General features: G+C 36.7%; 1 protein-coding gene across 2 annotated transcripts; it reads left to right on the forward strand.

The window, feature by feature from the left end:
• Window positions 4,140-13,297, forward strand: LOC109213848 (pumilio homolog 2-like). 2 transcript variants are annotated; one of them, XM_019377692.1, is made up of 10 exons: window positions 4,141-5,271; window positions 7,227-7,605; window positions 7,678-8,599; window positions 8,677-8,818; window positions 8,921-9,028; window positions 9,222-9,434; window positions 9,512-9,622; window positions 10,497-10,691; window positions 12,526-12,700; window positions 12,822-13,297. In XM_019377692.1, exons 1-10 carry the CDS (start codon window positions 4,699-4,701, stop codon window positions 12,857-12,859), a joined length of 2,856 nt encoding a protein of 951 aa, XP_019233237.1. In that variant the 5' UTR covers window positions 4,141-4,698; the 3' UTR covers window positions 12,860-13,297. The 2 variants fall into 2 exon arrangements, with proteins under 2 accessions (XP_019233233.1, XP_019233237.1); XM_019377688.1 differs by having other exon boundaries at window positions 4,140-5,271; window positions 7,227-8,599.

Genomic DNA, 15,258 nt, shown 5'->3' on the forward strand with positions numbered 1-15,258 from the left:
TCTGCTGAGGACAAATGTTGTCACAATCAAAGGTAAGCAAAGAGAAGATGAACTAGCGAAACGAAAAAGTTTCCTCAGAATTTCTCTCTCAGATGAACAATGAAGATATGAGAAATAAATGCCTCAACCCACCTTTATAGGCAACATAAATGGCTTTTGCGAAACCCAATAGCCATCATTAACTGCACGACCAACCGTAAAACGGTTCGATTCTGTCGTAGCAATCGTCATTATGACGAGCTCCGCAAAGCGGCTTCTCAGCCATCCGCCAGCATACCACCGTCGGAACAATCGCCACTACCTGCGAACACTGAAAGAATGAGCCGTACGCCGTTAAAATTTTGGACTTGACCAAATACATACCCGGCGCATACTCATTCCCCACGGCCATCTCCAATATGCGAAAGGATACGGCCATCTCCAATATATGAAAAGCTACGACCATCTTCAATGTATGAAATCAACGGCCATCCTCAGTATAGGAAAGGCTACGACCATCCTCAATGTATGAAAGGCTACGGCCATCCTCAATGTATGAAAGGTTACGGCCATCCTCAATATATGAAGGCTACGGCCACCTCCAATATATGAAAGGCTACGGCCATCTCCAACATATGAAAGGCTACGTCCATCCTTAACATATGAAAGGCTACGGCCAACCTTAACATATGAAAGGCTACGGCCATCTTTAATGTACGGAAGGCTACGACCATCTCCAACGTGTAAACGACTAAGGCCACCGCCGCCAATAAGTCGACCCCCTTATTCGAGTTGTTTTCAAATCACAATCGATGAAGTCCGCTCATCGAGCTCGGCCGAAACACGACCTCGATAAGCGGATGGACTAACTGTATGGGTCAGAATCCTACCCCACGATAATTAACGAGGCTAATCCCGTTTCAAGTTAATTCACGATTAATTAGTGGCACGACCACTAATAATTAACGACGTTCAACCCGCCCCTGGCTCGGTCAACAAAGGCCCTGGCCTATCCGCCACTATAAAGGCGAGATCTCAACGTGGTCACGGCCACTTATTGACAGCTCATGAAGCCCACAACTATAAATACCAAGAGAAGGGACCCTAGAAAGGGGGCTGCTTCTTCACCACTAGTGAGAGGAGAGAGAAACAAGAAAAGATACCCCTCTTATGGGAAGAGAAAATACCATGGTAAGGTTCTGAACCTCTCCATGGAGAGGCAGACCAAACAAATATTATCAATAAAGGTTTCTAATGCTTCTACCCTTGTTCCTGAGTACTTATTTTCGTTTCTTTCATTGGGTCCAACGGATTATTACGATTTGCTATGATTATCCCGTGATTTATTTATATTGTTTTATACTCGTAAGTTTTGTAATAACTTTTGAGCAAACATCTTCCTTACTCTCTTGACCTCTAAGTCCATTACCAGGAGTCTATGTTGCGTCGATGGACACTCACTCGGGATAACCTTGCAATCAGTGCACAGGCCCCTATCACCCCTCCTAAGAAAAAGGTAATCAATCTGAGTCCTGGCAACCTTACTCCGGAAAGTGACCAAGTTTTCCTCCCTCTTCTGGAAACACGAATTAGCTAACACCAGGTCAAAGCTTTAACAAAATCTGGCAAAGAGGTACCGCCCTCATTCCTATCTCCGAAACTGAACCCGCCATGCACCTCGTCATAACCTCTAGCAGTCACCCCAATATGGCCATTAAAATCACCTCCAATGACGAGCTTCTTAGAGTGTGGAATACCACGCACAACTTCATCCAAATCATCCCAGAAGCGCCTTTTAACCTCCAAGCCCAAGCCCACCCGAGGCGCGTAAGCGCTAATCACGTTAAAAGTGACCCCACCAACCACTAGCTTAATAGTCATTAGCCTATCGTTCACCCTCCTAACATTCACCACCATCTCCCTAAGATCCCTATCAACTAAAATACCTACCCCGTTCTTGCCCGCTGCTCCTCCTGAATACCATAGCTTAAACCCGTTAACATCCTGTGCCCTCGTACCCTTCCATCTAGTCTCCTGAACACAAGCTACATTAATCCCCCTCTTATGAAGAATCTTCCCTAACTCTATAGACTTACCCGTCAGTGTCCCTATGTTTCACGACCTCACTCTCAGCCTACTAGATCCCTTACTAAAAGAGGTCAAATGCTTCCGATCAAAAAGATTCTTCATTATTATAACTAGAACATCATTTTACCTTATATTTCGATGGTAAAAAGAGTATGAATATGGTCTACTTATCCGTTTTCATAAACTTCACATAAAATAAAAATTATTTTCATCATTTGAAATAATTTACTTTCCGACCTGTTGTATTGCATTACCATAACAAAAAAGAAAAATCCAATTTTAAATATTTATTGACTGATTAATACGAACACGTAAATATTAGAAGAAGTAAAATATTTCATACCAATATTTTATTATTATTTGAACTCGAAATCTTTGATTAAAAGCTAAAATATTCAATCATTGCACCTCGCATTCCGTTGGTCAGATCCTTTTTCCAAATAAAAGACAATAACAGCCCGTTTGGACATAAGAATTTTTTTACTTTTTTTGAAACTTTGTCACTTTTTTCGAAATCAGTGTTTGGCTATAAAATTTTCAATTTTCACTTGAAGATGAATTTTGAAAATTTTCGAAAATTGGAAGAACTCCAAAAAATTATTTTTAAAATTTTCACTCATATTACTCACAAAACTTAAAAAATAACCCAAAATTATATTCATGTCCAAACACAATTCTAATTTTAAATACCATTTTTACTTGAAAAAGTATTTCACCTTTTTTTGAAATTTTACATTCTTATGTCCAGACACGCACTAAGTACGAGATATTTACCCAAAATACTTTTTTTTGATTTCCCATCCGGTGTCCGATATCCACATTGGGGCCCGACTAAATCCGGATTCGCGCTGGGAAGTCTCATATTGGAGGGTAAAACGCTACCTAACAAAGGCGACTACATACGGCTTGAACTCGAGACCTCTGGTTAAGGATGAAAGAGCTCCACCACACCCCTTGGTTACCCAAAATACTTGAAAAGCCTTCAAGAAGGACAAAGAATTTTAAGAAGAGCAGTCCCCAATCTAATTGAAGAGTAGACGTGGCATTTTGCAGATTCTTCTTTATGAATACCAACGTTACTTTATTTCTCTACAAATTTCTCTTCTTTTCTTTTTTTTCTAATCTAAAGAAGTATACTAAACAAATGTCTTAATATACAATTTAAAATCACGAGATTACCAACCAAGTTAGAACTAAAATAATCGGTTGACACTGTTATGTTTAATTTATTCCTATCTTCTAACAAAAAAAGATGAAGATCAAACTTATATTATGAAAAAATATATTATATCGCGTTAGTATAGGTAATTATAAAAAACAAAAAATCGAATCAAACCAACAAGAAAATCAATATTTTTGAAAATCGATTAAATTTATTCAATTCTAGCTTTAAGAAAAACATAGTTGGAAAAAGTCGAACCACAGCGACTATAAAAATTTATTGTAAAATTATATGGTACATATTAATAATTTGCGCTTCTAGTAGGTAGTTTAGTTTTTTGCCTTTATAATAATCTAGTATCTACCTTTACATTCTAGTTTGGTTGGTAGTTTGCTAAGTCATGAATTTGTTTCATATTAAAAATAACTTGTCTTTAATCGAGTCCTTAAATTTATTATCATTAAATTTAGTTTAATTTTAATCAATATATAGATAATATTTTTTTCAAAAAGTAATTAGTTTGATAATGTTATGTTGGAATGTAGTAGCCAGAATATGTACTTGGTAATGTATATCTCATATTTAAAAAAATAACGAGAAAAAATGAAAATCAATAAAAACAATATAAACCGAATCGATAAAAATTGACTTAAGTGGTATGAACATCTACGTAATAGTATGTTTAACATATAGTTTTATTATATTACTGGTTATTATTTGATCATAAATTTTATTTAAAATTATCTTTAGATGGCATAATTGTATAAATATTTTCGAATCATCTTAAAACTCTTTTAAGTAATTGACTTTGTTTTAGTAGGTACAGCTCTCAAAACATAGGCTAAAGAATATTTTCCTCTTTTATGCTCATATAAACACCTACGGAATAAAACTCTTTTATTTTTTTCGCATTTAATCATTTCTTACCTAATACTTACTTCAAAAAACAAAACCCTAAAAGGGATTGATTCGCCGCCAGATTTTTTATTCTCCTGTCTCCCATTTAACCTTCATCACCTCTCTTATTAGCTAACAGTTTTCTTTACCTGCTCTATGTTGAGAAAAATGAACTTTCTTGGAGTTTAATTAGTCAAAGATGGGATTTTTATCAACACCAAAGCTTCAGTTTTCAGCTTATACATGCAGGTTTTTGTAGTTTTAAGGTTTATATGATAAAGTTTTGCCTCTGTTACCTTTCTTTGGTTGCTAGGTTTTGTGGGTACTGATTATATTTGTTGTAGAATCGAGTATATAATTGGTGTTTGATCATGGAGTTTTCTTGCTACTATTTTATTTGATCAAAGATTGGGTTTTTATGAGCTTAAAGGTTTGATTTTGAGGTTGTGCACGTGGGGTTTTGTAGTTTTTAAGGTTTATATATATGACAAAGTTTTGATTTTGAATAGCTTTCTTGGGTTGTTAAGGCTTGTGGGTATTGATTATATTTGTTGTGGAATGAGTGAGTGAAGATGGTATCTGAATTGGGTAGGAGACCGATGATTGGGAACAATGAAAATTCATTTGGAGATGAGTTTGAGAAAGAGATTGGGATGTTACTTCACGATCAGCGAAGACAAGACGCTGATGATCGCGAAAAGGAGCTGAATATGTATAGAAGTGGCTCAGCTCCACCTACTGTTGAGGGTTCATTGAGTGCAGTAGGTGGATTGTTTAACAATAATGGTTTCATGTCTGAGGAGGAGCTTAGGTCTGATCCTGCTTATTTATCTTACTATTACTCGAACGTAAATCTTAATCCTAGGTTGCCTCCACCACTTTTGTCCAAAGAAGATTGGCGGTTTTCGCAGAGGTTGCAAGGAGGGAGCTCCGCTATTGGTGATAGGAGGAACGTAAACAAGAATGATAATAATGGTAATGGTAGGAGGTCACCCATGCCTCCAGGATTTAACTTGAAAAAAGCAGAGAGCGAGAATGAGACGGATAAATTGCAGGGTTCGGTGGAATGGGGTGGTGATGGTCTGATTGGTTTGCCGGGAGTAGGACTAGGTAGTAAAAAGAAGAGCATTGCTGAAATATTCCAGGTGCATGCTTCAAACTTTATCTAGTGTTTTATTTATTTATTACAATTTCAACAATGACTATTGGATGATAGATTCCAAGATTCTGGTATTAAATGCTTTTGAAAGCGGCGCAATTAACAATTGGTATTTAATGCTTCATGAATTAAGCTCATTTATGTTACTGCCCAAATGGTATGTTTGGTGTAGAAGGAAAAAAGTTCAACAAGTTTCCTTGAGGTGTTTTGGCTGGATTTGGCATTTTTGAATTGTGGAAATATTTTATTGTTGTGGCATGAATGCTAGGTGATAGTCGATTCATCTTCCCATTAAACCGTTTTGTTTACATGATGGGTTGTTAGACACGTAACTCCATTTTGCTCAATAATCTCTGCTAAGCTGATGAGATCTGAGGCAGTTCTGCATCTCCGAGGCCAACACTTTAGCATTATGATTAAAGGGGCACCTTTAAAATTTGAATTTAATTTCTCTCTATTTATTTATTCCTTTCTATCTCAAACTTTTTATATTGACAATCCATCTGGACATATATGACATAAATAAGCATTTTTTGTTCCATATATGAGAATGGTTTATGCGATCACATGATAAAAACAAAATATTGTGACAATCTAAGTTGCTTGGACTCTTCACTTTCGGTGCTGCACCCGTGTCGACGCAACGTGGGTGTGGGTGTGGGATCCCTACCTGATATGGTCAACCAATTTTGGGTACTTTGACCAAAATCGATGGAGAAATTCGGGAAAGATACAATGATTTTTGAAATCAAAATAAAAGCTAGGGTGAAATTGAAGAAATGGAATACCTTGTATATAAGAAATTTCTATGTTAGTCCTTTTTCTTTTATCTCCTTCTCGGGTTCTCTTAATCAATATTTTCTCCTCGTTGGAACACCTTGTAAGTTTTCCAAATAATGTCTCATAATTTAGATATATTTTTATTACTCTACCTTGAGATATTTGAATTGTTTTTAGCTGAATCTGACCACCCATATCCATACTTGAATAATGCAGTAAGTTCATAGGCAATGTAAGATACTGAAATTGCTATACTAGGGAAAAAATAGAAATTTCTTATGTTGCGAATATATATTTGTTTATAGTGTGTTCCCCTTAAAGAAAGTCATAAACAGCTCTATCGTTGATTCATTGTGTTCGTCTAAACATTACTAGCTGAGGAGTCCAATGTTTCTTTCCCTTTTGGGTATATTCACCCATGTCCGGACTCCCAGTCCTACCTTCACTTCAAATTTCTGGTTGGGCGGATGTTCTCCATCCTTCTCCCATCCCCTATAGTGTGATCTATAATTTCTCTTTTCATGTTATATCTAACTGGTTTTGCAGCTCAGCGGAGTTTCTGTACTCTATAAAGGGTAGTTTTGAATAATTTGCGAACCTAACAATGTATAATCTTAGATGAAATGGATCAAGACATCTGTTTACTGCATGGCATCTGATTCATTTACTGTTGTTATGTTGCTAAGGGCATTTCTTTTACCTTTTCTAATTTTGGATTTCCACATTTTTGAGTTTCAATAAATAGACACCTTACATAATATTTTTTTTGTAGTGTTAATTTTTCCTTCCAATTATAAAATAAGCGGCCGATATTTGTTACTCCCTTTTTTTTTTTCACTTCATTTGTTACTCCTTTTGTTTTAATTTATGCGTCTTACTTTCCTTTGTAGACCGTTTCAAAAAGAATGCTTCTTTCTATATTTAGTAAGAACACAAGATTCAAGGGCATTTTGGTAACATTATACGCATCTTTAGTTTAAGACCACAAGTTTCAAAAGTTTCTGTACTTTTTTTAAACTCCGTGCACACTCAAACTAAGACGCATAAATTGAAATGGAGGGAGTATTATTTTGTCTTAGGAGTAACTTTTTTTACGTTTAATCTGTGAGAAAGAGAGTTTAACATGGTCATCTGATGGGTTTTAAACCATGTCTAATCCAGGATGACTTCAGCCGTGTGTCTCCTGCTCCTGGTCACCCTTCGCGGCCAGCTAGCCGAAATGCTTTTGACGGAAGTGGTGATGCAGCAGAAGCTGAGCTTTCGTTTTCTTCTTCAAAGCCTTTAAGGTCTGCATCAAGCACACAAATCCAATCTGATGAGGTGGCTGCTTCCTATTCATATGCTGCTGCTTTATCAAGAAGTACCACTCCTGATCCCCAACACATTGTGAGGGCTCCTAGTCCTTGCCTTACTCCTATTGGTGGAGGGAGGGTAGTCAATTTAGACAAGAGAAGTGTTAATAGTCCAAATTCATTTAATGGTCACACAACTGAGTCTTCAGAGCTTGTTGCTGCTTTGTCTGGCATGAATCTATCTAATGGTACGTCGGATGAGATCATTTCTCAGATTGAACAGGACATTGGTTTTAATACTATCCTCACCAATCTTGCAGGTGGGCAGAATAACACGAAGCAGCATGAATTTTTGAAGCAATCTGAATCCCCACAGTTTAATATGGCTTCTACTGTTCAGTCTGCAAAAGTACCATATTCTGTCGGCTCAGACCTTAATAGTTCTAACCGCCAAGCTGCTTTCTCCAATAGTTCATACCTCAAAGGATCCCCAACATCTGGATTGAATAGTGGAGGTGGCGTGCTTTCTCAATATCCACATTTGGATAGTCCAAATTCATCTTTTTCTAATTATGGTTTAAGTGGTCATCCTCTCAGTCCAATGTCAAGCCATCTTGGCAACTATAATTTGCCACCTTTATTTGGAAATGCTGCTGCTGCATCAGCTATGGCTGTACCTGGATTGGACTCTCGAATCCCTAATTTGAGTGCTGCAACCTCAGAGCATAATCTCAGCAGAATGGGAAATCAAATGGGTGGGCCGTCATTCGTGGACCCTATGTATCTTCAGTACTTGACAGCTGAATATGTTGCGCAGGTTGCTGCTCTTAATGATCCTTCCTTGGACAGGAGCTACATGGGCGGCAATTCGTATGTGGACTTGCTTCAGAAAGCTTATCTTGGTAATAATGTTCTACCTCAGAAATCTCAATACAAAAGCGGTGGTTCAGGTCATCATGGCTATTATGGAAATCCTGCGTTTGGAGTTGGCTTGTCATATCCTGGAAGTCCTTTAGCAAGTCCTGTCATCCCAGGCTCTCCAGTGGGACCTGGTAGTCCTATGAGGCATAGTGATTATAATAATATGAGACGAATGAGAAACATAGCTGCAGGTGTCATAGGACCATATCACTTGGATAATATGGAAAACAGCTTAGCATCCTCCTTACTGGAAGAGTTCAAAAGCAACAAGACCAGGTGTTTTGAACTTTCAGAAATTGCCGGCCACGTTGTTGAGTTTAGGTAAACTTGCTCTTATGTGTTTTTTTTTCTACTTGAACTAGCCCCGATTCTAATACTTATATATCATCTATGATCAGCGCCGACCAGTATGGGAGCCGATTCATTCAGCAAAAGCTGGAAACTGCCACCACTGAGGAGAAAAACATGGTGTTTCAGGAAATTTTCCCCCAAGCTCTTACTTTGATGACTGATGTCTTTGGAAATTACGTAATCCAGAAGGTATGTGTAATTCTATGGAGTATAGATTGTACTTGAGGTGCATGATCTTCCAATCTCCTGTTTCTCTTTAATTGGATTGTAATTTCCATATTTCTCTTGCAGTTTTTTGAACATGGAATGGCATCTCAGAGGAGAGAATTAGCTGGCAAGCTCTTTGGGCACGTTTTAACACTGAGCCTTCAAATGTATGGTTGTCGCGTCATACAGAAGGTACACCAAATTGAATCTAGAAATGCGCATTCACACTTGCTTCATCAAAAAAAGAAAAATAATGCTCATGCAATCTTTTGCTTTGGTTCTTATTCTGATACACTAAATATAGCACCAACCAGTGGGCTCCCTTCTCAATATTTGAGTTATGTTGAGTTGAAAATTGTGGTAAAATGTTTGGTTCACTATACAGGCAATAGAAGTATTCGACGTGGACCAGAAGATCAAAATGGTTGAGGAGCTTGATGGTAATATCATGCGCTGTGTACGAGATCAGAATGGAAATCATGTCATTCAGAAATGTATTGAATGTGTACCAGAAGATCACATTCAATTTGTCATCTTGACATTTTTCGGACAAGTTGTTACTCTCTCCACCCATCCATATGGCTGTCGAGTAATACAGGTAGATGAGTAATGTGTCTTATCCATTTGGGTTGGTAATTTCAGTTTGGTATTTAGTAATATTCCTTCATCTGTCAGAGAGTATTGGAACACTGTAGCGATCCAGAAACCCAAAATAAAGTGATGGAAGAAATCTTGGGATCTGTTAGCATGTTGGCACAAGATCAGTATGGTAATTATGTTGTTCAGGTATGGAATACTCACTATCTATATACTGGTTGTGACTGTCTTATTTTGAAGTAACTATTTCCATTTTCTTTTTCATGAGTTAGTAGTTCGTTTTATCATGTTGTATTCTTGACTAGTGTGGAGCAATTCGTAAAATGTATCTAAGTTGACGATTCCTGAATTTGTTGTTGATATGGGCACATGTTTTGCTTATTTTCGAATTATGGTAATATTGCGCATTTCATTTCATTATTTGATGGCTCTGTCTTGCTTTTTATGATGTACTAGGAAAACATTTTTGTGTCACTGTAAATTCCAAAATGAGGTCATTGATTTTATTATAAAGGCATTTGGTTGGAGAAGTGAAATCTTTTGCTATTATTTTTTTCAATTTGCGTGTTTTGTTTGTTTGCAAAGTGTTCTTTTCTTTTTCCTTCAAAATTTCAACTTCTTTGGAGAACTAAAAGTATATTCCCCCCCCAAAAAAAAAGAAAAAAAAGAGAGACCAAAAATTGAGACAGTATTTGCAAAAAAAATTCAATCAACTTTCAAACTGCATGCACATTCACCTGGTTCTCTAGTGCTGCCAATGTATGCTACTGCCCTTAACATGATGCTAAATGGGGAACCTAGTACATGTTCTGGCTGGAAAAAAGTTTATTAAGCAATGGTATTACCCTCTTTGATACAGCAAAAACCTTCCTTTGTTGCTGCCTTCCATTTTGTTTGCTAAAGCAGTAGTGATTGAAGAAGCTCCTTTGGTCAATTAAACTTTTCTTTGTGCTAACAAGACTTTGCTATATTAGCAAACATGTCTTTCATTCCTATACTGAGGTATAATTCGACCTTGTTTTCCTTTTTCTTCCATTTGTTGTTTTAAATGCAACACTTGCAGCATGTATTGGAGCACGGGAAGCCGCATGAGCGCTCTATTATAATTCAGGAACTAGCTGGGAAGATTGTGCAAATGAGCCAGCAGAAGTTCGCCTCTAATGTTGTTGAGAAGTGTTTAACTTTTTGTAATTCTAGTGAACGACAGCTACTGGTGAATGAGATGCTTGGTACGACTGATGAAAATGAGCCTCTTCAGGTTTGTCTAAACTTTAGCCTTGGGTTAAGCAGGGTGTTGATTTCGATATGGTTATTGGGTTCATAATATTTGTTACTCCTGCTACTTTACTTTATCTTAAACAAAAAGGGATCTTTTTTATACACCTAATAGCATGGAAACAATGTAGTTTGTGCATTCGCTGAGATTTAATTTTAACCTCTTGTATGGTTCGCCAAAATGGCCAACTCTTGCTTAGCGGGCATGAGTCAGGATATTTTGGAGCATCAGAATAGGATGATTAAACCTACAAAATTTATGAAATTATGATTATTATCTTTTGATGGGTCCCTTGTCAGGACATTGCCTCTGCTTGGCTCACCTGTATCTGTTGAGAAGCATAGCATTGCCTTCTTCCTTCCTTCCTTCCCCCTTGTAAATAGAGCTTGGCGACCTCTCAGGATTAATCACTAAGACAGCTGTGAGATCATTAGGACTAAGTTTGGATAGGCTATGAGTCACTTTAAATGTTGAAGTTGGAAGAAAAGAGACTTAATAGTTAACCTGGATGGTATGGTCATAGCTGATATCTGATATTGTGTGGCACATACTTTTGAAAAGCAAGAAGTGTTTGGAAGATGAGGTCATTGAACGGTCATTCGTCAAGCGTGCTTCATCTGTAAGTCAGGTTTCCTGCCTCTGAATTTAAGTCATTAGACCCTCTAAAGCAACTGTGCTTTATGTCAAACCGAAATTATGGAGTCTTCAATTAAATCAAACTAGATCGCAAGAATGATACGTGTCAGCGCACCAGCTATGACATCTAAACCTCTCTATTGGACTTCCCCTTGACATATTTGAAAGGATGTGAGAACAAAGATGCATGGTGATGTCGCATATCAATGTGTTTAATTATTCACCATTTCCAAGCAAATCACATATTGGCAGCAGAGAACCACTGGATTTTCTGACATTCATATTATGCTCGTGCTTTGGGACATTCTGGCCTGTTCCTCCCCCCTTTAATTAGATATAATTCATATGCGATGTGACCCTGTAACACTAGACTTTGGATGCTGAGACTGTTGTCTTGGAAAAACAAGAGTAAGAGATGCCTTGGAACATTTGAAGAATTACTGTGAGCTTGTGATGGATACAGGACTCTTATGCACTACCTCGACTGACTTGGGATTATGGCGGAGTTGGTTGATAGATGAGTTTCTATGTTGGGAACTTCCTTTCTCCCCACCTTCTACGGTTCTGCCCATTTTCAATGATCTCACTTTATATTTGACCCACATTAAGTATCCCAAATACGGAATGTTTTGAGGATGAGCCACCTACAACTTCATGTCGGTTAGCTAAGAAGAAATCTTTTCTTGAAAGCTTTTGGGTAAAACATTTCTGCTGCTAATATAAAAAAATGAATTAATTGTACCATTTCAAGCTCCATTGTAGCCTGAAAACAGCGCTACCTACTTATTATTTGATACGTTTAGTTAGAGGCTCAAGATTTTTGCTGGACAAATTTTACCCAAGTGTATGCCAAAAGGATTTCCTCAAATTTCATTAATTAGCTTTCTATGATATTCAACCCTGCGTTGTCTATGTTAAGCTATTTAATCATGAAATTCTGCCCTTAGTAATATTTGTGTTTTAATTTGTGCATCCATGGGGATAGAGTTCATCTTGGGAGTACAGCCACTGAGCCACATAGATAGGTGATTTTGATTTTGATAGTGGTGGCATTTAGTGCACCATATAAACTCTTACAATCTTGTTTCTCATGCTCTCATTTCCCAGTAGAGTTAAAGTGTGAGAAGGTTTGGTTTCAAAGTTTGCATTTTGTTTCCTCATTTTTCTTCTTTTTGTCCAGGCTATGATGAAAGATCAGTTTGCAAATTACGTTGTACAGAAAGTTTTGGAAACTTGTAGCGATCAGCAACGTGAGCTGATCATGTCGAGGATAAGAGTTCACTTGAATGCTCTGAAGAAATACACTTACGGAAAGCATATTGTCGCGCGTGTTGAAAAGCTAGTTGCTGCTGGGGGTAAGCAGTTTCCTGTTTGCATTTGTCTGGAGCATTCAATGCATTGGTTATTCAACTTCAAATACGCTTTTTTAATCAGTTTCAACTGGATATTAAATGATTTCGTTATGCTGTTTTGCAGAAAGAAGAATTGCTGCTCAGTCCCCAAGTCCGGCTTAGTCTTTTAGGAAAGAAAGTTGTACAGCTAACTGAGGCTTAGTTTGAGCTACCTATCTTCCTTTTCTTCCACATCTAGTGTTTTAGCTCCATACATGTCTTCTAAGGTATGGAGTAAATTGCAAATAAAGTTGTTACATGTGCTAGAGAACTGTAAATTGTGTAGTTAAAACATAAAATCAGGTATGCTGAAGCTCAGATGTCAAATATTCGAGATGGCTGTGCAGAGGAAGTCAAGTCTCCGGAGGGTGTAAAAAATATAAGACCGGCGAGGTAGTTTATATCAACGCGATTGTACAAATGTTGCCATGTGGAGAGTTGATGTTTAGGGGAGAACAGAAATTTCATGTATGGTATTGACAATTTTCTTCTATGGCTAAGTGTATTTTCCTTCATCTTTGGTTGCTGTCATTTTATGATAATTCAATGCTCCTGTATCCACTATGGCTTCTTGCGGATCATTCTCCATTTAAACTTATCTCATTTCAGTATTGTACACAACTAAAATGATAAGTATTAGAAGTTTTATATAGGTTGCAGGTCTCATTGTTCTACTCTTTTCCGGTCAATGACTATTCATATCTATTACCTTGACAGCAAAAAAGAGTTTGACCCAATGTTTCATTTCTCTATAAATTGGTTTTCTTCCGTCTGAATTAAAGTTTCAATAAGAATGCTAATTCTTACTATTCATTATGATATGAATATACCATTGATAATGGAATTGTGAAATTAAAAATTTATAATATAAATAATTGATCTACATTAAATTTGTTGATCATAGCCATGTGATCTACATTAGTACACAAGATATTAACTACTAGCATTATAACGCGAACTGTGCGACTTCAATAAACTAACAATTTGTTACAACTATGAGGGTGTTTGGCTAAGTTTATATTAGTGGATCAAACTGGCTTATTAGCATTTTTTGGCTTATTTACGAGTTTGGTAAATGGGCAAAGTACTTATAAGCTAAAATCAGTCATAAGTCATAAGTTGGTCACCCTTAACTTATGACTTTTCAGCTTATAAGAACTTTTAGTTTCACCAAGACTTTTACTAGTTTGTCCTTAATAATATTTTGTAATTCATAAAATACTTTTTCCAAAATACTTTTTCTAACTTTCTCTTCATTCTATATTCGTTGTTCATCCTTTTTGTTACAAAGAAACTTTTTAATTTATAATCTTTTGTAAAGTTTTAAAGGGTATTTTAGTCTTTTTAATAAAAGAACAACTTATCATCACTTTTTTATCAGACACATCAATTGTTTGGATAGAAGTGCTTATTATCAGTTTCAGCACTTCTATCCAAATACGTAAATGCTTATTAAAAAATCAGTTTCAGTACTTAAAATTATTTTTTAGAACTTCAGGCTTATCAACCGTTTACAATCTACTAATCCAAACGGACTCTATATATACAGTAAGACAAGATATTTGTTACTAATTAGCATACATAAGAATGTGATTAGATTGAATGCTAACTTCAAAGCACGTGTTACTACCTTAAATGTTTACATTAAAGGTACAAGTTGTAAAAGCATAAGAGCCCAAAAGTTGTTTTCTTACTTCTTTTTTAATATCCAAGAAAAATAAGGGCTTTTTTTCACTTTTAGCACGCCCAAACTATTTAATTCGGTAGCCAAAAAAGTGTATAAAATTTGTATTATTTTTGTATATGACATATGTTGGATATTAGGTTTGGGTCGTGGGTCGCCCATGTGGACTGACCCGGCCCATTTTAAAAGAGATTTAACTTAAGGAGGTTACTAAGAGGTTTTATCACTCGTAAAAAACTACCGTACGTTATTTGAGAGATGTGAGAACGTGGGGTGGTGGTTTTCATCGGTAGTTTTTCCTCTATTCCTCTTCTATATATCTGTCATACAGAAGAACTCTCAAGAATGAAAAACTTTCTCTTCTTCTCCCAACAAAACACACGTACAAAGAAGGAAGGCTTTAGTTTGTGAAATAAACTTTGTTTCCAAGAGATTCAAAGTTCGACTTGGGGCAATTCTTTTGGTGGTGAGTTCAACAATTCTTCCGCTGCGTTGACAGGTACGCTAATGTTGTTCTCGCTCCGTGATTATTAGACTAACAATGGTATCAGAGCCTGCGTTGTATGCATGTAGTTGTTGATGTTTCAATGTAAAATACCGTGTGAGAAGTATCTTTAATATACTGTTCGTTGCGATTTCTCTTTGTTTTGCACATTGATAGATTGTGAAAAGAATAAAACTTTGAAATAGTAGTCGGTATCACTTTTCTTGTTGAAAGAGAGTTCAAGATTTGAAGGAGTGAATTTTTGTATATGTGGTTGCAATTTGGGCGTAAACCGACATTGCTTTACACAATCCGTGAAGAGGATCAATGGTGTGTCCTACTTTAATAAGACTT

This window comes from Nicotiana attenuata, chromosome 2, assembly GCF_001879085.1.
Source record: "Nicotiana attenuata strain UT chromosome 2, NIATTr2, whole genome shotgun sequence".
In the NCBI taxonomy this organism is placed as follows: Eukaryota; Viridiplantae; Streptophyta; class Magnoliopsida; order Solanales; family Solanaceae; genus Nicotiana; species Nicotiana attenuata.